Here is a 25156-nt window from a genome sequence, read left to right on the forward strand (position 1 = left end):
CACACACACACACACACACACACACACACACACACACACACACACACACACACACACACATATCACTGACAATTTTCAGTCACAGAATACCCAACACTGGTGCATTGCATGAAGACATTTTTTGTATTATGTTCAAATGCTAAAACAGGTGTAATACTACCCTCAGCGAACTTCATGTCTGTTAGAATGATGCATCGACGTAGGTGGTACTGCCTGAAAGAGAAAGTATGATACGTATCTTGGTTAACATCATAAAAGGCGATACACTGAAAAACAGCAACATATCTGAACTTAGAGAAATAATCCTATGGAATAGTTGGCTACTGACGGATTTTTTTTCAAGCTGTTCTTGTCATAACTGTGTTAAATGCACTCATAATAATTATCAAAAACAACCCAAATAAGCAAACACACGGAAATATAGTCAAAAACGATTATGACAAGGATGAACAGGAAGAGGAACACAATGATACTGACGACGATGATGATTAATGGTGATGACAAGATAGACAAAAACGATTATGACGAGGAGGAGAAAGAGGAACACAATGATACTGACGACGATGATGATAACTGATGATGACAAGATAGTCAAAAACGATTATGACGAGGAGGAGGAAGAGGAACACAATGATACTGACGACGATGATGATAACTGATGATGACAAGATAGTCAACAACGATTATGACGAGGAGGAGGAAGATGAACACAATGATAATGACGACGATGATGATTAATGATGATACGATGATGATTATTGATAATAACAAGATTGTCAAAAACGATTATGACGAGGAGGAGGAAGAGGAACACAATGATACTGACGACGATGATGATTAAGGATGATGACAAGATAGACAAAAACGAGTATGACGAGGAGGAGAAAGAGGAACACAATGATAATGACGACGATGATGAATAATGATGATAAGATGATGATTATTGATAATAACAAGATAGTCAAACACGATTATGACGAGGAGGAGGAAGAGGAACACAATGATAATGACGACGACGACAATGATGATTAATGATGCTGACAAGCGCACCTGATACAGCGCGGCGTGGCTCTCACTCGGACGCTACCCACAGCAGAGCGATGGACATGAAGGTCTCCTTGCCCACGTACCTCCCGTATTCATTGACCATGAACAGCTTGTCGCCCTTGGTGAACTGGAAGACCCCGGCCTGGCCGCTCTTGGTGCGATTTTCGTTGTACCAAGCGAACAGGTACTTGTTGTTGTTCTTGTAGAAAATTACCTTAATAACAATAATAATGATTAAGTAGAAGTGCAATGCCAAGGCACTGCATGCATACCCCCCGCGGAGGACAAATCGCCTCTCTCTCCCACACACTCACTTGCACATATCAGGCTTTTTGTGAAAGTTGAGGAGGTACTGTCACACCCCTATTTTCCAACCAAATTGATTGAAAGTTTGGTAAAGCAATCTTCGACGAAGTCCGGGCTATGGGATTGCATTTCAGCTTGAAAGCTTAACATTAGTTAACTAGTTTGCCATTATAATCGAATTTTCAGAATAAGGTTAACAAATCTTCTCCTGAATTAATACAAATATATAGATATGTCATGTTTACCCTAAACATGTGCTCAGAATGAAAGATAACAGGAAATAAAAAATGTGATGTCTCAGTAACTTAAATAATGACAATAGAACATTTATATAGCGCTTCTTTACAGCTCAAAGCGCTTTACAATGGCTGGGTGCGGGAGGGGAGATATATATATACAAATCAGCACACCGTGCAGTAAATGTCGCATCAAAATATGGAAAAATAGACATCAATGCAATAAGCGAATACACAAGCATACATTAAAAGTGCTGTTGCACTGCTGTATGCACCTTGGACAAGATATGTACAATCAAATCACACACACACACACACACACACATACGCACACACACATACACACACGTACACACACACACACACACACACACACACACACACACACACACACACACACACACACACACACACACACATACACACATACACACACACACACACACGTTGGCTGTTATTTTGGCTCATACAAAGTCACCGCAACATTGAAGCACAAGACTCAAGAGGGGAACACCAATACATACATAAGAACACGGATTACAGAGGCGGAGCAGTTAAGCCAGAGGGGGGGGGGGGGGGTACAACTGGGGTCCAGGGTCCCGTTGGGGAGTCTGGGGAGCAAAGCCCTCCTGAAGCTAAAGAATTTTAGCTATTTTATAAACAATTTGAGGCTTATCCTTGATTTTAAACATAATCAACTGGTGTGTCAGCAGCCACTCATTATTTCTTTTAACGTTAGTATTAAATAATGGCAATTTATCTTCACTGATATCTGCTGCCGACATCATATAGTATGGTTAGAAGGAAGACATGTCGCATACTGTGACAATTAAACAATCAACTCTTCCCCCAGCTTTACAGACAGAAACACAAAATACAATTCACAGACACATTTTTTTTTGGGGGGGGGGCTGGTCCGGAACCCCCGCAACACCCCCAACCCCCCCCCCCCCCCCCACCCCCACCCCTGGATTATATGTTGCTTACTGCAAATGAAACAATCAGCTTTGCTGATTTAATTACATCAGTTCTCTGTATTTTTTTCAAACCTTTAACTTTAATTTCTTGAAAGTAAAACTCTTCCAATCTTGTGCTAATCTTGACAAGCCTTGGGAAACATGACTGGTAAAACATCAATAAACAAGAAGAGCAAACGCTCGATCGAGTCACTTTCGCAGTTCTGAATATTATATGAGGCATCAGATGGACAGGAAGAAATTGCTATTCACAACACAATGAGTCACGTTCACATAAAATTTGAGCCCGGTCACTTTTATAGTTTCCGAGAAAAGCCCAACGTTAAGTTGTGTGTTGCCGAACAGAAAAGGCTAGTTATCTCCCTTGTTTTTCTGATAACGTTCGTAAAAGGCTACAGATGTAAATACTTTGATGTAAAGAATAATCCTACAAAGTTTCAATCACATCCGATGAACTTTGTCAAAGATATAAAATGTCTAATTTTTCCTTTGACGCTGACCTGTGACCTTGAAAAAGTCAAAGGTCAACGAAACCATCGTTAAAGTGTAGAGGTCATTGGAGGTCACGACTAAACAAAATATGAGCCCGATCGCTTTGATAGTTTCCGAGAAAAGTCCAACGTTAAGGTGGTGTCTACGGACGGCCGGCCGGCCGAGACTAACACTGACCGATTACATAGAGTCACTTTTTCTCAAGTGACTCAAAAACCGTGTAGGGTGAGCCATTTTGCTTGGAAACCACGATTTGGAGGACGTTTTTCATTCTCTGGCTCAGCAGATTTCGATTCGCGGTGACTATCGTCTGCTATGTTGTCTGCTTCGATCGACTCGACAACACTACTACCACTCACACTGACACTGTCCACATTCGCGGTGTACCTGTCATTTTGTCCGGAATCAGTTACCTTGGTGAAGGGTAGCAAACATTGGCCAATTAGTGTTTTTTTTTTCTTTTTTGGTTGCGACATGATGTTCAAATCCAAATCGAAAGCACTGACTGACTGATAAACTATCGCGAACCGGCGAACGCAAACGCTGAGATTGTGGTCACTCTGGCATCTATATTTTTTTGGCAATGTCTTCCGTTCAAAACATTGATGTTTCGGTTTTGGTATTCGCGAAGGAAATAAACGTCAGTCAGTTGACTAAGTGCATCGGCAGCATGTTTAGCAATCAAAGCCTGACCAATACAAAAACTGGACAAACTTTGGCTGACCAACACAATAAACTGGACAAACTTTGGCCGATTTAGGCGAATACTCTTCGGACATTTGGCCGATAGGGACATGCAAGTTTCGGCCAAAGTAAAAATAAAATATCGGCGATTGGCCGAAGGGCCGACCCAAACGACACCCCTGGTTAACCACAATCAATTGACACGCACAGAGTACACACGAGCTAGAGCACACACACACACGCACACAGTGCACACGAGCTAGAGCACACACACAAACACACACACACACACACGCACGCACACGCACCCGCACATACATACACACACACACACGCACGCACACGCACCCGCACATACACACACACACACACACACACACACACACTCACACACACACACACACAGTTGCTCGTAGTCGGGACAATGGTATTTGGAACAAAACTAATCTTTCAGCTTTCACCTTCAGGGTGTTGCCATCAGGGTCTCCTCGCATAGACACGATGTAGCTACCAGTCGTGGGGATGGTCCATGTACGCTCTGCAGAGTTGTAGATGTAACCCCAGTCGGCGGGCCTTGCTTTGCTGAAGCTGAGCTTTTCTTTCCTCCACTGTATGCCAGCAGCCGCCCAGCCGGTGAAGGCTATGTGATGGGTATGTTTGATGTACTTTAGCTGGTTACCTTCTAGAATTACGTAGGAGAAGGAGGTGCCGCCTTGCAGGTAACTCCCGGACGTGAAGGTTACTTTGAGCTGTGAAGTGCATGATTATCATAGGAATGGGTGAGTGAGCTCAGAAATGTGACCCTCCACCACGGAATGAGTCGAATGTCACCTTTGCATGATGTTCATATTTTTACATTTTCCTAACGAGTTTGTTATGCTCTATCCAGTGGTGAAACCCGTTTTAGAAAAGAGCGAAAACTGTATGAGTTATAAGCCTGTGACTAAGGTGACCCTCACACTTTTACCAGACACTCCCCGGACTTATATTAAGCCTAGCGCAGAACCGCGCGAGGTGACATGCGACTCATTTCGTGGTGGAGGGTCACAAATGAATGAATGCTGTTGGCCTACGTATGCTCAATTGTTGAAGGTTAAGCTGCTCGCTTACAAGCACAGTTCGGCTCACTAACTCAGATCTGGTCAAGTGGTAACATGAGGTAACCCCCCCCCCCGCCCCTTCCCCGCTCTATCCCCTCTCGCTCCCCCTCCCCTTGAGTCACATGCCCACATCAGGTGACTTTTGCGATATTCATTTATTAAAAAGCAACAAAAACCAGAACAAGTCTCAGTGTGCACAGACATCAACGAGTTTTTTTTTTGTTTTTTTTTGGGGGGGGGGGTATGTGACCAAGTGGAGGGATGATATCATTCCATGTAAAAACCTGGCCAAATTAGGGCGGGAAGATCAGTAGCGACACTGGCATAGAAACTAGTTGTTGCTATCGGCATAGGTGCGATCCCCACGTTCGGCGAGGGATTTGATTCAAGATTCCACTTCATGCAGACTCTCGATTTAGAAACAATTTCATCTTATTCCTTGTCGGTTCCTGATTAAAAAAACCCACACCATATAGATATGTAATGTTTGGATTAAAAACAAGCTGAGGTAGTTAACAAGAATAGAGATACAGAAAAGCGTGGTATCCTGCTCAGCGCAACCGGTACGGCGCTGTATTTGCTTGTCAGTTTTACTGCCTTTTCCTCGAGCCGGGGACTGATGATGCTATACGGTCTTGGTGAACATATGCAGTGCGTTCAGTTTCATTCTGTGAGTTCGACAGCTTGACTAAATGTAGTAATTTCGCCTAACGCGACTTGTTGATTTATCCCAAAGGTTTTGAGTCGTGTATTGAAAATTGAACAGCTTTTCAACAATCCCAGATTCTATTTTTAGTACGGGATATCCCCAAGGAAAGGTCAAATGGAATTGCACCGCCCATCCTCTGAGTGTCCAATGCCGACCCGCTCACTTTAAATCTAAATTATCCCCGAGTACGCAGTACTAGGGTCCTGCAGACTTTAATTGTGTGTGTGTGTCTCTCTCGACTTAACAGCTTCTTGCTGGGAAACTACTGGGCGCAGTTCGTTCAAAAGTTGATACACTAACTTGATAATAGGTCCGATTGATCGTATTAAAACTTCATAATGTTACCTGGGACCTAAATGCCAAATAAATCACAAACACCACTCTTAACGGTGGGAGTTTTTGCGGTGGGAGGCTGGTCGCTTTGCGAACAGCCTGAACTAAAGGGCAGACTTGGGCGGCGAACACGTCACGCAGTGACGAGAAAAGCATGATTTCAGTGCAAGCCAGACAACGGGTGGGGAAATGGTCTCGGCAAAGAAATTACAATGCAGGGTTTGGTCTCGGTGAAAGAGAGACAGAGAGCACGAGAGAGTCTATGGCCAAAGTGATCCGGGTTCGATTCATTTTGTGCACATGTGTTAGTGTTACTGTTTGTGTGTGTGTGTGTGTGTGTGTGTGTGTGTGTTTGTGTGTGTGTGTGTGTGTGTGTGTGTGTGTGTGTGTGTGTGTGTGTGTGTGTGTGTGTGTGTGAATGTCTGAAGAGTACTCGGGTCCAGCGCGAGCGTTTTTTTTTATCAAAGTTTGGAAACATCAAGTGAAATTGCGTCACTCGCTTTGGGATAAATGTATCGTTACGTCACTTCCCATCCGTCTGGAGTCGGTTCTAAATCTGTCGCTCTGTGTTCTGCAAGAAAAAGCGAAGCAAGCGAAACGCATGTTCAACATGGTTTATCTTGTAAGATTGTTGTGTGTCAAACGCATTTGACCTGTGAATATTCATCACGTCAGTTGTATTACTCTGCTTGGCTGACCTAGGTCACGAGAATTCTTTGACTGACAGGCATAATCAGGTAAGAGCGCTCAAGTTCCCATTGCGGCTGTTCTTGCCTTATTCGCGGGGTCGCTTCGAAATTTCTTTTGGTCGAATTAAACGGTAATTAAACAGACATGTTTCACAAACGATATCAGCATTCGCCTAAACGGCTCATGCTTGATATCTTTTTTCTCGACATGTCTGTTATCATTTGCTAACAGTCAGCATATTAGAAATAACTCATAATAATAATACTAATAATGACAGCTTATATAGCGCAAACCTAAGTAAAATATGCTCTCCGCGCAAAACATGTCAGCTATGAATAAAACCATACTATTTAACCCCTTCACTGCCACAGTGGTAGTAACTTATCCGAACGGTCTATGGGAAAGAACTGTGTTTAGAACCCCTACAAGTACTTAGACAGTGGTTACCTCCCATTTAGTTTTCAGAAATGTCCTGAAATGTTGTTGACACAAATCCCACGTATGAGATACGGTTATGGGCGTACGATAAACAGAAAATGACCACGTATTACATACGGGGTGGGCAGTGAAGGGGTACCAAATACAACACATTCTAACAAAATAACGTAACAATAATCTTACAGCAACACATTATCCAGTTATTCTCTTTCCAGCCTCCTCTTTCCTGGCGATAGGCTCATTTCACGACGCACTGACTTCCCTTGGCCACCTTATTCCCCTGATCGCAACCCACCCGACTACTTTCTGTGGGAGTACCCAGGACAGAATATACGGCAACAATTCCTAGACCCTGGCAGCTCTGTAGGACGACATTAGAAGGGAAATCAGGCGCATGAAAGCTGACAGCTGACATGATTGGACCAGTCATGGACAATTTCAACGTTCGTGTTGCAGCAGTTCTTGTACGAAGAGGACCTTGGGTAGAGCAGATTACCAACTACTAAGGACAAACCAATTTCAACCAAATTTGCAAGACATCATTTGCCATGATTCTGCTATTGTTTTGCGGAGACATTTTCTAAATCTCTCTTCGCAGTGAAAAATGAGATCAACAAGAAAATAGGGCACTTTTAGTGGACCACCCTGTATATAGAAAATGTGAAAGAAACAATTGAAAGTCGAAGAGACTTTCTTCTAAGATTTGTTAAAATCTCTTAGCAAAGCAAAAGAGAGAGGAATTAACAAAATTTATGTGTCCCTTCACAGACAGCCCTATTAGGGAAATCAGACCCTCCTCGGATATATATATATATATATATATATATATATATACATGTAAGTGCATTTAAGGGCATTCTCATAGAGTGCTTCTCAGTTCGAAACCGGTAGCAGTCTTGGCTAAACAAAAACGGACCTTTTCAGGTTCAGCACTCTATGAGAATGCCCTTAAATGCACTTACGGGGAATTCCCAATCCATTGAGGTTGTGGAACTCTCCTCGGGTTATTCTTGTTCAGTGAACATTGCAATCGGCTCCGAAAGGGTTTGATTCTCCAGTAGGCTGTCTGTGAAGAGTTCTTTCTAGATCTAATTCTTACCCCCACCCCCCACCTCTTCCATTACCTCTAGTGTGCTCCCTGCTTTCAAAATTCCACCAGTTGGAATGTAGACGGTGGAGACACACACAGAGTAAAGGATGATCTCCCTTGCTCATGTATAATTTCTATGCATTCTCGCTCTTGACGTCATTCTATATATATATATAATTTCTTGGTTAAAACTTGTCTAAATTTCTAAATTCTTTCTTAATAAATATCAATTCTACACTTTGGCCTTAAATCAAAGTGTTTCCCTTCACAGATATCCTCTTGGGGTTGTCAGATGAGGGTAGTCTCCCATGCCAACAGAAGCTACCATTCAGAGAATGGTTTGCTTCTTAGTTGGATACCATGGGTTGACAACTCTCGCCATCAGTACCACCTGACCACTGATGAGACACAATAGTGTCGAAACACGTGTCTGGTCTAGGTACAAATACAATGGTCCTCTTCAGGACTAGATTACCTTGCGATACGTCCCCCACAAAGGGACTTTGCTCTGTAAATCTCGGTCCCCCTTGAGGAGGGTCTGATGCTCCCAATAGGCTGTCTGTGAAGGAATACTTACTTCTCTCTCCATCTCTGCTAAGAGATTTTAACAAATCTCGGAAGAAAGTCTCTGCTGACTTTCAATTGTTTCTTTCACAATTTCTGATGTTTTATAATGTGGTCACCGTGAAAGTTGCATCGCCTTTAAAGCGATCCAATTGAATAAAGCAGAAAACTTCTTCTTTACCAAGTCCTGTGTTGAACAGCAGTGAAAAGTTGACCGCTTTTCCTGTTTAACCTTTTCAAAATTAGATCTAACTTGTTCGCGTATCCATTTCTGGATCTGCAGTCTGGTACAGAGTTACCTCCCTTTAGGCTTTTTCAAATTTCCCTTGTTTTAACCTAATTTCTTGGTTAAAACTTGTCTAAATTTCTAAATTCTTTCTTAATAAATATCAATTCTACACTTTGGCCTTAAATCAAAGTGTTTCCCTTCACAGATATCCTCTTGGGGTTGTCAGATGAGGGTAGTCTCCCATGCCAACAGAAGCTACCATTCAGAGAATGGTTTGCTTCTTAGTTGGATACCATGGGTTGACAACTCTCGCCATCAGTACCACCTGACCACTGATGAGACACAATAGTGTCGAAATACGTGTCTGGTCTAGGTACAAATACAATGGTCCTCCTCAGGTCTAGATTACCTTGCGATACGTAACAGAAGTAACAGAGACAAAGAAGGGAGGATATATCCCATGACCTCCCTTCTTTGTCTCTGTTACTTCAGTATGGGTATATATGTTGTATTTTTATAGCTCAATAAATACATCATAGACTCAAAAAAATATATGATAGTGCAGATTCCGATTTGGGCAAAGAACTACTTTCCTCCGGACCTTTGACCTCGCGCCGAACAATGTGACACATTTGTATGAAGTTCCAAAATCGTATTGCACGGCTCAGAAAACCATATCAGTTGCACGCAAAAATGAATCTCAGAACTGATCTGATGTATGAGATGCAATAAGCAAACGTTTCTTTCATTATGAAAGCAATGCAGGTCGAAAAAAACGAACATTCAACTTACAAGATAACCAGATGCTAGCGAACCAAAACAAAAACACGAGTACCCTCCCTTGCATCGTTAGCAGACGACTTTTGAGAATCTGTCAGTAGTGTGTTTTGGTGTGCGTCTTCAGTTTCTCTGGCAGTGTCGGTGTGGGAACTGACAGAAGCTAGGGAGCACAGATAATAGAAGCCCTGTCACATAGACTAATCACACAATCAATACACATTTGGCCCATGTTTTAAATGACAGTTTCGAGTTTGTTAGTCAAACTCAAAGCAACAACACTGTCACTGGTGACATGCGCAGCGAGACCGAGAAGCGTCCTTTACCTGGCACGGTTGGGCTTCGCTATCAAACATCGGCTGTTTCACGTGTTTTGCGAGCATGTCTACTCTTTTGCCTGGCTCTGAAGTAAGTCCACATTGGCGATGAAGGTATACAAGAACTTAACATGTGTGCATTTTTCCGTAATCCAGTCATATTCCTTCAAAATGCAATCAATCGGCGGTGACAGACGTGTCGGTCGCGTTTTCCTCACACCCATACCAGTTTAAGTTCATCCATGCAAACACACTCGCAAAACAGTTTATCACGTAGATACATTTCAAATAGGGAGCAAATGGTTAAATCTAAACCTACATATTAATTTGTTCCCTAAAATTTGCTTCTCTGTCAATAAGCCTAATTACACACGTTCGAGAAAAACAACGTGGAATCGATTCTGAATCGAGTAAGCCAAATGGGTCCCAAACCCGTTTCGCCCGTTCTGCTGACCTGAAACGCAAAACAAAAGAATTGTGCGCTTCAACTAAATTAATTTCTATACGACTTCATTACTTTCTTGCAACTTATGAACCTTTACTTAAAGCTTTTAAATGGTCTGAAAGTAGTGTTACCGCGTACTTATCGATGCACTCATTCGTTTTATTTTTTCAGCGACGGTCACTTAGTTTAAGGTTGCAAAAGGGCTAAGTCTCGCTGGCAACACTGTTTTACCCTGCACAGATCGCAACAGTGCCGCTAGTAGTCCACACTTTGTGTTTGATGGTAGAATGGGATATACAGATTACAACACTCGTGGTTTTTTATATGGCTTGTATTTCAGTCAAGACCCAGCGGGAATATCAATCGAGAGCCACTCGCCAGAGGCTCGTGTCTCCCGATGATATTCATGCGCTGGGTCTTGACTGAAATACAAGCCATATAAAAAACCACGAGTGTTGTAACCTATACAAATATGTATATTATATATATATATACCAAATACCGTAGCGGAGAGCTGAATTGTTTCCTTTAGCTTTAAGATAGCAATACGTGAATGAATGAATGAAAAACAAGGAATGGGATCGGGAGGAAAGGATTCCTATCTGAAAACATTTAGTCACTAAAAACTAAAAACTAAAAATAAATAACGAAATAAATAAGCAACACTCAAAGTTGCTCCCTCCTCCCCTCCCCCTCCCATCCCTCCCCCCCCCTCCCCCCGTCCTAACCCTTCTTTCCAACCAGCACACCCGTTCAAACTTACTTTTCTTCCAGCTTTCAAGTAGAATGCTCCAGATGCGGAGACGGCTTTGTCACCGTCACAGAAGACGTTGAAAAGTCCGGGTCCAACGTCCAGATTGACAGCACTGTTGCCACAGTCGGGTCTTGCAGCCACCCAGTAAATCCCACTCGTTAGGATTTTTATATGTTCTGCAGTGAGAAACCAGGGAGTCCATTCCCAGGGGTTTGACAGGAAACGCCGGTCGAAGTTTACGACGTTGCCAGAGGATTGCCCGGTGCAGCGTAGCGTTATGAATCTCTGTAACAACAAGTGGGGGAAGCGGACACTTTAAGTCGTTAATTGATCAAAATTAAGAAAGAAAATTTACTCTATTTTTTGGAGCTTTTAAAATCCTAAAATACAAGCTCAGTGTCCTAAATGAACTCGCTTCGTGAACAGTCCAGTAAGTACGGAGTAAACAGGGAGTGACTGCAAGCGAGATAATAAACTAAGAGTAATACCGTTGCGAGTCCAGTATATTAGGTATTACTCTTGGTCCAGTAAGTAGTTATGTCCCTTGAAAATCAACGCAAGGTCAACGGAAGGAAACGACTTAAAACACAAAACTATCGCGCTTTTTGTTCCTCGTGTGTAGGCGCTGTAACTTAGAATACAAAGCATACATTGTTCGGGTTCAGTACTTCGTTGTAACAGCGGCGTGTGAGGGTCTTCAGAAAGAGTTGTAAGAAGTTTTGTTTCTTCGACACGCTGTCATACGCACAGACTTACAATATCAGTCGTAGCGTTAGGAGCTCCACTCACATGTAACTTCAGCAGGACTGACGACGCACTGCAGATTATCCCAGCCCGCTACACGTTGCATAAAAGGAAAACAGGCCAAATACTCGTCATAATCCCTATCGCGGCATAAATAATAGGCCGTGCTTCGTCTGTGCCGCTGAAACTGCGCAGGTATATTATGCCCATTACGCTGAACAATTCCCACGCGTCAAGACCAGCATCACGGGGGATAACCGGTCAAAGGCCGAACAGAAGCCGAAGGCCGCTCATGACACGTGTGAAGGCAAGTTTTGTCTGTTTTCTAGGTATTGTTTCATTTATGTCGGGATTTAAGGTAAGCTACTGATTCAGCGATGACTAAATTTCTTTCTCGATGCATAAAAAGTCAGGGAGCGATTGATATTTGCCCGTAAATAGCCTTCAAAGCTGAAAATGTCCGCGATCGAGCACCGGAAATGGCTGTTCGATGGGTTTTGCAAGTAGAAATGTGCTTTATTTCACCAAATCAGCTCGTATTTGGTGTGGGTACGGGATTCTAGAGGACGAAGGAGTCATAAGAGGTGCAAAGAAGTGCTGTTTGGGAGTAGAATAAATCTTCCGAGACAGTAGACAAGAGAAGGTCATATTTGAGAGATGCACGTAGGCCGATTGTCTTTCCGACAAGCGAATGATACAGCAGATTAATCATTCGTTTTGACCAGAAACCTAGTCTCTAGCGTGTCAGTGACCTATTTCTGAGCCCCGCTACAACTACCCCCCATCAGGATGCCTAAATACAGGTCAGTTGTTCTTATTTAAGGCAAGCTAAACTTTGTCAGCATGTATGTTTCCTTGTTGTGAGAACTATAGTTCGATCTCTATTGTCGTTTAAATGTTGCATGTCTCACACACACAATCAAACACACGACTCAGCCCTGATTTTTCCTCTTTATTCAAACTCTCTGTGGTGCAGACTCTTGAAAACCATTCACATCGTGTTTAGCATCGATGTGTAGGTCAGAATGTCCTCTCTCAGCTGGTGTCCGTTTTGCAATAGCTACACAAACGAGACGATAAGTAAAGGTAACAAACAAAAAGTACACGTTTTCCCAGCTGTGATATGCCTGTGTCACACAACCGCTGTTATCGCTTTCCCACGCTGTGGTAATTTTAGAACTCCGGCCTGGGCTGTCGCTGCGCTTATCAGCGCTCGCTGGCAGCAGGGAAAGTTTCGGGAAACTGAGTGTGGGCATGCAGGCTGAAAGAAACAGCCGTGAGAGAGACACAAGAGAACATCTGCTCTTTACGTCTCCAGCACACTAATCATGTAATGTGTAAACATGAGGCCTAAGGGGGCACTGATACCATGGGGGGGAACTGGGGGGGGGGGGGGTTGGGGGTGAGATCCCTGGCCTCAGTGGAGGGGACACCATAGTATGACGGCATAATTGCGACACAAGTAAAAATTACATATATCACTTCCACATTGATAATTTACTAATTACCAATGACATGTATAAATATCAATGCAGAATTACCTATATAAACGCACAACTATGACTATTTCTAACGTTTGAGGCTGTTATGCAGTCAGCAAAATTATCCAAAAGTATATTTACTTCTATAACTGCAGCAGAAAGTATCTAATTCAACCCACAAAAGTGTTGTTGTTTTTCAAACATGTAGGTCCACTTCTTGTGGGCGTCAGGTTTGCCTGACTACAGAGAATGCACCAGGGTGTATTTGCCGGTGGTTTTCTCGGATCTTACTCCTTGTAAAAACCATTTTTCTGCATGATCTAAAAAACAAACAGAAACGGCTACAGGAAATGCGCATACATTTATATTATCACAGATATTTGTAACTTCTGGAGATTTTAGTAAATGTATAATGTGTGGATATTACTAAGACTCACATGTATATTACAATTGCTTGTCTTAACATGTGCTTGTATAAGACATCATGCAATGAAATGAGTAATTTTACTTTTGGTGCTACTATGCTGCCATACATCACTTTGGAGAGTTTCCTCTTTAGTCGGCTGGCCTACAAAGTTACCAGCGGCAGAGTCCGCGGCTGCCCCCTCACCCTTTCTTGCAAGGCGTACAATTCCTTGCCGTGGCACACCCCTCCCCCTCCCCGGTGAGTAGACATGGAGGGGCAACCGTTAATAGCCACCCCCCCCCCCCCACCCCCACCCCCTCCCCAAACCCGGGCAGAGACACAGAGTGCAAAACGACGCTTCCAGGCAACATCTGCTGCCACTCCACCCCCCCCCCCCCACCGCCACCCCCCAAAAAAAATAAAAAACAACTACGGCCGATGCATCCCCGCGATCGAATCAGACATCAAATGGCACTGCCATCAGCTGCCCTTGCGCTAACTTACCCCCCCCCCCCCCACTCCACCCGGGTACCATGTGTTATCAACAGTTTTCTATTATTTCAACGAGTGAGAGAAGACTTGCCAACAGGCCAAAAAGAAACTATGAGAGAGAGATAACTTTATTTTACAAGGATAAAGATTTAAGGGTAAGCGAGAGAGTTCTCGTGATTGTTTTAATTAAAAAACTCATTCATAAAAACTAGAGACTAGGTTTCTGGTCAAAACGAATGATTAATCTGCTGTATCATTCGCTTGTCGGAAAGACAATCGGCCTACGCGCGTCTCTCAAATATGACCTTCTCTTGTCTACTGTCTCGTAAGATTTATTCCACTCCCAAATAGCACTTCTTTGCACCTCTTATGACTCCTTCGTCCTCTAGAAACCCGTACCCATACCAAATACGAGCTGATTTGGTGAAATAAAGCACATTTCTACTTGCAAAACCCATCGAACAGCCATTTCCGGTGCTCGATCGCGGACATTTTCAGCTTTGAAGGCTATTTACGGGCAAATATCAATCGCTCCCTGACTTTTCATGCATCGAGAAACAAATTTAGTCATCGCTGAATCAGTAGCTTACCTTAAATCCCGACATAAATCAAACAATACCTAGAAAACAGACAAAACTTGCCTTCACACGTGTCATGAGCGGCCTTCGGCTTCTGTTCGGCCTTTGACCGGTTATCCCCCGTGAGCATGTTTGAGGTTACACTGTTCGTATGCTCTGCACATATGCGTAAAGCCGCTAAGTATTCGTCAAGACCTATGCTCCCACATATTTTTTTTACACGTCTTGCTTTTTATCCTACATACGCGAGAGAGACACCCGTGAGATATAATAATCGTTCAAATCACACGTGTGTATATCATGTAAATGAGGTCATGTCAAGCAAGTCTGGCAAGGACCTGTTTTTCCACTGCTTATGATGCCAAAGTCACCGAGACAAACGTCATTATAGAAGAAAAAAAATTGCGCTCGCTCATTTCCTTCGATGAATCTTTTGAACTAACACGTCACGCCACACTTTCAGAGTGACATTTCTTTGATTTGACGTAATAGATTGCACGAGGCTTTAGAAGAGATCGAGGTTCCAAAACAAGCGTCTTCAATTTAGCTGCCTCGACAGCAGGACATTTTCAGTAAATTACACGTAAGTACAGTATGTAGGATAAACAGAATACTACATGGCTTGCTGTTTCGTACCAGAGTTACACGCGTTGTTTTTTCAAATAGTGAACAGCTCGCTTTCGCTCGCAGTTCAATATTAAAAAAAAAAAAATCGTGTAAATCTGGTGCGACACAGCAAGCCATGTAGTATTCTGTTTATTCTCTATGTATCCACTAACACCAGACAATAGCAGCAGAAAGTTACCGACATGGCATTCTTTATTCCTGTGTCTCTCTTCTCTCCCCTCTCCGCCGACCCGACTGAAGCCGGGTGGCGAAATTTGTTTTCCCACGTCAGTTACGGGCTTTCAATCCCGAAGGCTATTTCCGAGTAGCTACGAACGTAAACGGAATTTCCGATGTGTACGGATGCTTATCGATTAGAGTTGTCGTTCGTGTCTCGCGGCTAACCCAGTACACGGTAGCGCTGGAATGAGTGTAATCCGAGCGACGAACTTTGCCGAATGCAATCTAGAGATGATCGTCACTGCTGCAGGGTCAATGTGTGAATTGATACGATAGAGCGAAACGAATTGCACTCAGCACTCGCTCAATCCATGCTGAGGCTTACAAACTCCCAGCCTGCAGAACTATCCAGTAAAACGGTGCTGTTGTTTTACTGCAGACAACCTGTTTACACTTTTTAGACCTCTTGTACACCAGAGTTCCCATTTAATTGCCAGAATCACATTCACAGATACTTCAATAATGTTGTTACTGGACTCCGAGTGCCTTTTTAGTTTCTACAAAATAATCATGAGCACTGTTCTTTCTTTCTTTATTTGGTGTTTAACGTCGTTTTCAACCATTCATTTCATTTTTCATTTTATTTTCATTACTTTATTGTCCCATCGCTGGGAAATTCGGGTCGCTTCCTCCCAGTGGAAAGCTAGCAGCAACGGAGTCGCGCTACCCAGGTGTCTGCGTGTTTAGGTGTATTCAGCCACCTGCACTTATGGCAGAATGACCAAGGTCTTTTACGTGCCATTGTGATGACACGGGGGTGGGACATGGCTTCCGTCTCTGGGTCTGCACATAAAGTTGACCCGTGTCCTTCGCGGCCCGAATTCGAACCTGCGACCTTCCGATCACAAGTCCAGTGCTCTACCAACTGAGCTACAAGGTTATATCGCGACGGAATAGCACTGCTGATCTAACGTGATCAAGTTCAGTTAGATCTAAGCTGTAACAGTGTACAGTCAGAAGCACCAGCATCAGCGTGTGCCAGTACGCATGCGGTTTGTGGCTCCTATACGAGTGCACGCTTTTTAATTAGAGGGTGTATTTAAGTTTTACGACAAGAAAAATAAGTTATTTCCTTCAAAACATCCAAAATATCCGTATTAGATGTTGTCGTTGAACATGTGCTGCACACAGCAAACATTTTGAAATCTCCGAAGCTGCTTGCATAAAGATGACGCAGAGATCTGTACAGTATCTCTGGATGACGCAAGGATAATGTATATATTGTGTGTGATACGTGGAAATGTGATACTATTTATTTGCATGTATGATACAGGTACAAATGTGATAATTGTAGGCTTATACTAGTGATTACTGTGTGTGATACATGAAATGTGATATGAATGCTGTTTTTATATGTTATACTCTTATTTTCTCCCAAGCGCAAGACAAATTCTTCTATGAAAATTGAAGCCAATAAAATTTGAGTTGAGTTGAGTTGAGTTGAGAGTTGAGTTGACTTGGTAAACATCGGAACTTCCGATTACGTTCGTAGTTACTCGGAACCAGCCTTCAGGATTGAACGCCCGTAACTGACGTGTGAAAAACAATTTCGCAGCCGGGTGGCCATAAGACTCAATACAAAGTGAACTGCATCTTGTTCATCAGAGCACACTACAAAACCACGTCCTCACTCGCCCGTGTCTCTGAACGTTCTCCTTTACCCTCTAGCATGAATAGACTCAATGAAACTTTATCTTGGAAAGCAGATAGCATTCATCCATTCAATCAAAATCTGATTGACCACAACATTCCGAACAGTTAACACATTTATCCTACATACGTGAGAGAGACACCCGTGAGATAATAATCGTTCAAATCACACGTGTGTATATCATGTAAATGAGGTCATGTCAAGCAAGTCTGGCAGGGACCTGTTTTTCCACTGCTTATGATGCCAAAGTCACCGAGACAAACGTCATTATAGAAACACAAATTGTGCTCGCTAATTACCCTCGATGAATCTTTAGAACTAACACGTCACGCCACACTTTCAGAGTGACGTTTCTTTGCTTTGACGTAATAGATTGCACGAGGCTTTAGAAGAGATCGAGGTTCTAAAACAAACGTCTTCAATTTAGCTGCCTCGAATGCAGGACATTTTCAGTAAAATACACGTAAGTACAGTATGTAGGATAAACAGAATACTACATGGCTTGCTGTTCCGTACCAGATTTACACTCGTTGCTTTTTCAAATAGTGAACAGCTCGCTTTCGCTCGCAGTTCAATATTTAAAAAAACAACTCGTGTAAATATGGTACGACACAGCAAGCCATGTAGTATTCTCTATATATATTGGTTATAGGCAAGAGGAAGGGGGGGGGGTGGGATGCGGGGTGGAAGGAGGCGAACACGTACCAGTCCGGTTGGCAGCTGAGAGAGAAATTCAAGTTTTACGCCCTTACGGCAGGGCCATTAATAGGGGCATGTTCTCGGGTTTTAACCCGACTTTAAATGAGTTACACAAGTGTATGCGTGTTCAGGTGATATCAGCCATCTGCACTTATGGCAGAAAGACCGAGGTCTTGGGAGATAGATACCGTCTCTGGGTCTGCACTTAAAGTTAACCCGTGTCCGTCCCGGCCCGGATTCGAACCTGCGACCTAACGATCACAAATCAGGTGCTCTACCACCCGAGCTACCCGGGCCCCCGGTTGGCAGCTTGACTGATTCTCCCTTATAAAAAGGAAATCACACATACTCGAAACTTCTCAGACTATCCAAGACACCCGAGTCAGGCAGGAGGCACATAGCTTAACGCCTTCTGCAGGCTACCCGGGCCTGACCATCGGACACAAGGGGACGGCCCATTTCAAAGAGACAGGCAACCTGCTTCACTAACTGGACAGGCAGTCAATTGATTGCAGCAGTTGTAAGATACACAGGTGGAGTTCAGCACTTGCAGTTGAAGATTAAAGAATTGACACACAATACGAATCGATCGTCAACATGAACTACAAACTCTAGACCGGATAATGACAACATAATTGACACACAATACAAATCGATCGGCAACATGAACTATAAACTCTAGACCGGATAATGACAACATAATTGACACACAATACAAATCGATCGGCAACATGAACTACAAACTCTAGACCGGATAATGACAACATAATTGACACACAATACAAATCGATCGGCAACATGAACTACAGACTCTAGACCGGATAATGACAACATAATTGACACACAATACAAACCGATCGGCAACATGAACTACAAACTCCAGACCGGATAATGACAACATAATTGACACACAATACAAACCGATCGGCAACATGAACTACAAACTCCAGACCGGATAATGACAACATAATTGACACACAATACAAATCGATCGGCAACATAATCTACAAACTCCAGACCGGATAATGATAACAGAGTGAGACTGCTTTACTCTTATTTACCGAAACGAAATGCAAACTAAGATTACCAGCTCTGTTCTACGTCTCTTCAACATACAACTTAACACAAGGACAGTTCACCTTTCTTCTTTTTTTTCTACATGTATTATGCTTTTGCTTTTATTTCATTTTTCACATCGCAATTAATATTCTCTCCAAATAATGATCATTCACACTCTTTTAAGAAACACAAACAGTTGTGTACGCAAACAGAAGTGACATGTATGATGGCAACAACAAAATGACGCTGACTGAAACAACCAACACAAAATGTTGTTTGTTTGTTTGCTTAACGCCCAACCGACCACGAAGGGCCATATCAGGGCGGTGCTGCTTTGACATATAACGTGCGCCACACACACGACAGAAGTCGCAGCACAGGCTTCATGTCTCACCCAGTCACATTATTCTGACACCGGACCAACCAGTCCTAGCACTAACCCCATATAGTCACCTGGCTGGCTATAGTGGGAGGGTTACTTTTGGTGGTCACATTAGATATTATGTTTTTTGGAAAGTTCGTTTTATTTGCAGCCACAGTTCGGTAAACGACAAATGGCTAAACCCAACCACCTAAGAATGAGAAGCGTTTTTGTAACATGACCCATATTCTGCAAAAATGCAGCCATGACGCAGGGGGTAGGTTACACAAAAACGTCATGTACCGCTTGACTGCATACGGATATAAGCAAATTATACCTTAAACGAAAGCTAAAGATTGTTGCCATCAGACAGCAAGTAAAATGCCTAATTCGTATACACAGTTTTATTTTTAACAACATCTGTATAACATGCGGACGACAAAACAGGAAATGACATTTTCTCAATCGATATGTATAGCTAACAGAACGCCTGGTTGAAACCGCAATCAAAAACATCTTGAAAATTGATTATTCTAACAGCTAGAATTATTTTACATCAACAATTGTTAATTTACCGAGGACAACAACAGACATATAAGATAAATAATGGATGATTCTGAATCAACTCCGAAAACCGAACCGGGTCGAAGCAAAAAAGAGTTTACACATACACAGGCTTGAAAAAGGATAATTTGGTTCAATCTGTTAGATTTTTACCCATAACGTTAAAGATCAGCTCAATATAAAAGGAAAGTGATCATTGTAAAAGGATTTTGCTATCGCAAAATAATTCAACTTCCGGTTTTACCACATGGCGTCCATAATATTATCAATTTATTACATAGCATGCATTTGTCAGAAATTATACTAAATGTTAGAAGCGATCTTAAAGTGAAAGTAACGTTTAATAAAAGTATGCGCATTTACTTATTGATTGATATATGACTAAAATAATGGACATGTAATTTAAACGTACAAAACGACATTTTGTACACTACCTCTCTAAAACAAACGCGACTATGACCGACCGATATGTATGTGTAAATTAGGTCATTGTTAGTGATGAAAACGTGTTTTCTTTAAAAGATAACACGCAAACTATGAAGTTCAAGGCCATAAATGATTTTAGTACGACTTCTTCAAAACAGGTCTGTTTTTCACTCCACCAGTTTCAGTTTTAATAAAATATATGTATAGCTGTCATTTTCAAAAAACCTTATCTGCAATTCACTTAACCAAATACACCATGAACCCAGAAGATATTAGAGTGAGACACTTTACAGTGAAATATGTTATGATTCCCCTTATTTCAAAATATATGCATTTTAATTGGCAGACACGATTCACGTCGTAGGTACGTGTCGTCTGGTGAGGCAACTGTTAGCATTTTTTGTCGTAAGAATTGACATTTTTAAAGATAAATCATGGACAAAAAACTAATTCTACAAAAAGTGCAGGTTTTCTTGGTATAGTCAGTTAAAGCATCTTAAAATTCAAGAAATTGTGCAGTTACGTGTATGTATTTGAAATGGCAGACAATATTGAATGAAAGTGATTTTTGACTGATTGAAACCCTACCCCCACTAACAAAATGGGCCCTGAGATTAGGGGTGTTAGTTAAAGATGACTGAATAATGGCTATGCTTTTCCCCTAAAGTATTCAAAACCTAAACATATACATAGGCAAGATGTTCTACATTAACACAATTAACTTTTTAAACATATACATATGCTTAGTACACGATACTTCCGGTTTTTCTACCGGATGACTTATACATTTAGGGGGTAAACACATTATCGTAGAAAAAGCTTTATTTTCAAAAAGTGCAAGTAATTATTAAAAATCATACATAATATTTATATATTGGAGTTAATTTTCCTTCGAAAGTCATTTGTTTCAAGTGGCAGACAATGTCAGTTGGAGAGTTACATGTACGTAAAGCGTATAACTGTTGTCTGTGGTTAGTGCATTGTGGACACATTGGCACCATTTGATCCTAAATGCTAAACGATGTCGTGATCATACCACAGTTTTAGGATAATTTACATCGCATCGATAACTAAATTGATGGTAGAATTTCACTGATAAATTCTATTTCCGGTAGCGTCAGTGCCGTTCTCTTTTTCTTTTTGTAATAAGGTAATAACGAATGAACCACGTGTCACACTCTTATGCTAGTCTTTAAATGAAAATTCCAATTCTAGTAAGTTAAAAGGCATGTATTGCGCGTTACATACATTTATACCCCCCCCCCCCCCCCCCCCAGGATTCCAATGCAAGTAAACTAATATAAAGAGATAGTAACGTTTAACATGGTTACACGTTCAGTGGTGAACGTAACGTGTGGTTTAACAAAATTACTTGCACATACAATAGTGAAGTCTGTCTGTGTGTCTCTGTTTGTGTGTTTGTCTATGTCTGTCTGTTCGTCTGTTTGTCTCTCCCTCTGTCTGTCTATCAGTCTGTCTATCTCTCTCTCTCTTTCTCTCTGTGTCTGTCTGTCTGTCTCTCTGTCTGTCTCTCTCTCACTCTGCACTCTCTCTCTCTCTCTCTCTCTCTCTCTCTCTCTCTCTCTCTCTCTCTCTCTCTCTCTCTCTCTCTGCGAGGTAGATGCACTTAAAGAGAAAGCAATACAGAAAGAAATGCATTTCTCTACCAAGAATGAAGTTTGTCTGTCTGTGTGTTTTTTTGGTTGCGTAATTGTTTCTCTATAAGCATCTCTACGTCTTTGTTAGCGTACATAAGTGCGTGCGTGCATGTGTGCGTGTTTCTGTGTCGGTTTGTCTCACTGTGTGTATGTCTGTCATTTTGTCGGTATGTTTGTGTATGTGTCTTTGTGTGTGTGTGTGTGTGTGTGTGTGTGCGCGCGCGTGCGTGTTTGTATGCGTGCGTGCGTGCGTGCGTGTGTGTGTGTGTGTAAGTGTGTGTGTGTGTGTGTGTGTGTGTGTGTGATTGCAATTATTCCTCCTTTTTACATTTAGTCAAGTTTTGACTAAATGTTTTAACGTAGAGGGGGGAATCGAGACGAGGGTCGTGGTGTATGTGTGTGTGTGTGTGTGTGTGTGTGTGTGTGTGTGTGTGTGTGTGTGTGTGTGTGTGTGTGTCTGTGTGTGTGTGTAGAGCAATTCAGACTAAACTACTGGACCGATCTTTATGAAATTTGACATGAGAGTTCCTGGGTATGATATCCCCAGACGTTGTTTTCTTTTTTTGGATAAATGTATTTGATGACGTCATATCCGGCTTTTCGTTAAAGTTGAGGCGGCACTGTTACGCTCTCATTTTTCAATTAAATTGGTTGAAATGTTGGTCAAGTAATCTTCGACAACGCCCAGACTTCGGTATTGCATTTCAGCGTGGTGGCTTAAAAATTCGTTAATGACTTTGGTCATTAAAAATCTGAAAATTGTAAAAAAAAAAAATTTTTTTAAAAAGGATCTAAATTTACGTTCATCGTATTTTCCATCATTTTCTGATTCCAAAAACATATAAATATGTTATATTTGGATTAAAATCAAGCTCTAAAAATTAAAAATATAAAAATTATTATCAAAATTAAATTTTCGTAATCAATTTAAAAACACTTTCATCTTATTCCTTGTTGGTTCCTGATTCCAAAAACATATAGATATGATATGTTTGGATTAAAAACACGCTCAGAAAGTTAAAACGAAGAGAGGTACAGAAAAGCGTGCTATCCTTCTCAGCGCAACAACTACCCCGCTCTTCTTGTCAATTTCACAAAAACAAACAGATAATGACGTCATTTTAAGTGGCACAAACGTGTACATGAATGCCTTCCCTTTCGAATGATTTACAGTTATAGAATTTCTGTCAAGCGGTTTAAGTTTTATGTCCGTTTTATGAACCCAACCCTCAAAACAAGAATAGTAACGCCAAAGAAGGAAAACATACACACAAACCAACGTTTTTCTCACCGGTGGTTTGGAATATTGCCCCAAAACTTTAGATTTAGTGTTGTGGTGTTAAAATCTATCAGAAAAATGTGTTTGCTAACGTGACGCCAAAAAGTAACCAAAACGGTCCTTAGCCGACTGACTAATAATGCCAGACGCCAGACGGAGCAGCCACTAGATTGCCAATTTTAAAGTCTTAGGTATGACCCGGCCGGGGTTCGAACCCACGACCTCCCGATCACGGGACGCCTTACCACTAGGCCAACCGTGCTGGTCCAACCCAAAATGCTGGAAAGACACGATGACCATTAACACGACTAGTAAAACGATAAAGCACGACTTTAACATCAAGTAAAAAATGCTTGGTATATATTATATTCACCAAACTGAATAAGCACAGAAATATATGAGCTGTCTGGTGTATCAAAACAAAGACAACGTCTCTCTGAATATATTTTCAGAACAAGTTAAGAACACATTTGAAAAAAAACAACCCACATGACCATGTCACCCTTTCTGGTATGGGGAAAATTAGATTCTACGTGATTCATATCAATTTTGACATTCCTTATTCAATACTGAATCTTATAATTGTTTTCACAATGCTCGGACGAAGGGGGACAAGATGAACTATGATGACGAACGGAATCCGGCTCCCGACACAGAAGAGCATGCATGGCGAAGCAATCCACTCGCTGATTAATTATTCGTTTATTTTCTTGGCATAGTTTTAGAGCAGTTTTCAGCAAATCATTGCCAGAGGATATTAGGTTAAGAACAAAAATAGAAGAACCTCAATGGTATGACTTGTTTGTTTTTATTACATTTTTTCTCTCGATACGTTATTAAGTTATAAACCTGGATTTAAAACTGTAAGAATTTGATTGATAGAAAAAATACCTATGAAGGAAGATGCTCCCCGCCTGTAAAAAAAAAGGCAGAAAAAGAAGGGTGATAGCAGCCTGCATGCAACTGAGGTACCACCCCCCCCCCAAAAAAAAAAAAAATATATATATATATATATAATATATATAATAATTATATTGACTCACAATTCCGTAGGACACAAAGCCCACACCCAATGAGGTGGCGCCTTGGGTATTTCCAGTGTACCTGGCGCTTACTCTGGTTCCAGCCTTGAGGTGTACTGCCACAACCAGACCTGCAACAGCATCACCTTGACCGTAGGCCACGAAGCCAGCATCGCGTCCGTTGAGCTGCAGGAACATGTCCGTTCTGCCGTCGGGGTCAGCTACCATGGTGATGAGGTACACGCCGGTTTCAGGCACGTTCGTGCTTTGCATGGTGACCAGTCGGATCTGGCCGAGGCTGATGCATATCAGCAGCAGCATGCGGAGTGTTGCTGTCGTTGTCGTCATCTTTACGGTGAACGTGCTTGCAGTTGTTACAACGGTGGGCCTTTGTTGTTTTATTTTTGGTGATGGTGTTGGCGTTGTTGTTATAATTGCAACAACTATTGTTGGAGTCAGTGCATGAAGAAAAGTGGACCACCTTGTCAGAGGAAAACGGATGAAGTCACTTCGGCGGCGAGATCTATACTAATCTTTCACCTCTGGAGACGATGTGAGAAAGACGCAAATGACGACTGTTCGCTTTGCTTTGTAGCCAGCAAAAAACTTGAGACTCGGTCGAAGAGATCATCTTCGGTTTATACGCTTAAACCCCATGCATTGCGTGAAAAGTTCACTCTTAGTTTACAGCTTACACGTCAA

General features: G+C 42.0%; 1 protein-coding gene across 1 annotated transcript; it reads right to left on the minus strand.

The window, feature by feature from the left end:
- Positions 1 to 104: 104 nt before the first annotated feature.
- On the minus strand, positions 105 to 25034 carry LOC138976291 (uncharacterized). Its single transcript, XM_070349136.1, has 5 exons — positions 24476 to 25034; positions 11198 to 11473; positions 4204 to 4491; positions 1051 to 1261; positions 105 to 213 (listed from the first exon to the last, which is right to left on the minus strand). The coding sequence occupies exons 1-4, from the start codon at positions 24800 to 24802 to the stop codon at positions 1073 to 1075; spliced, it is 1080 nt and encodes a 359-aa protein (XP_070205237.1). The 5' UTR covers positions 24803 to 25034; the 3' UTR covers positions 105 to 213; positions 1051 to 1072.
- Positions 25035 to 25156: the final 122 nt, after the last annotated feature.

This window comes from Littorina saxatilis, linkage group LG9, assembly GCF_037325665.1.
Source record: "Littorina saxatilis isolate snail1 linkage group LG9, US_GU_Lsax_2.0, whole genome shotgun sequence".
Lineage (NCBI taxonomy): Eukaryota > Metazoa > Mollusca > Gastropoda > Littorinimorpha > Littorinidae > Littorina > Littorina saxatilis.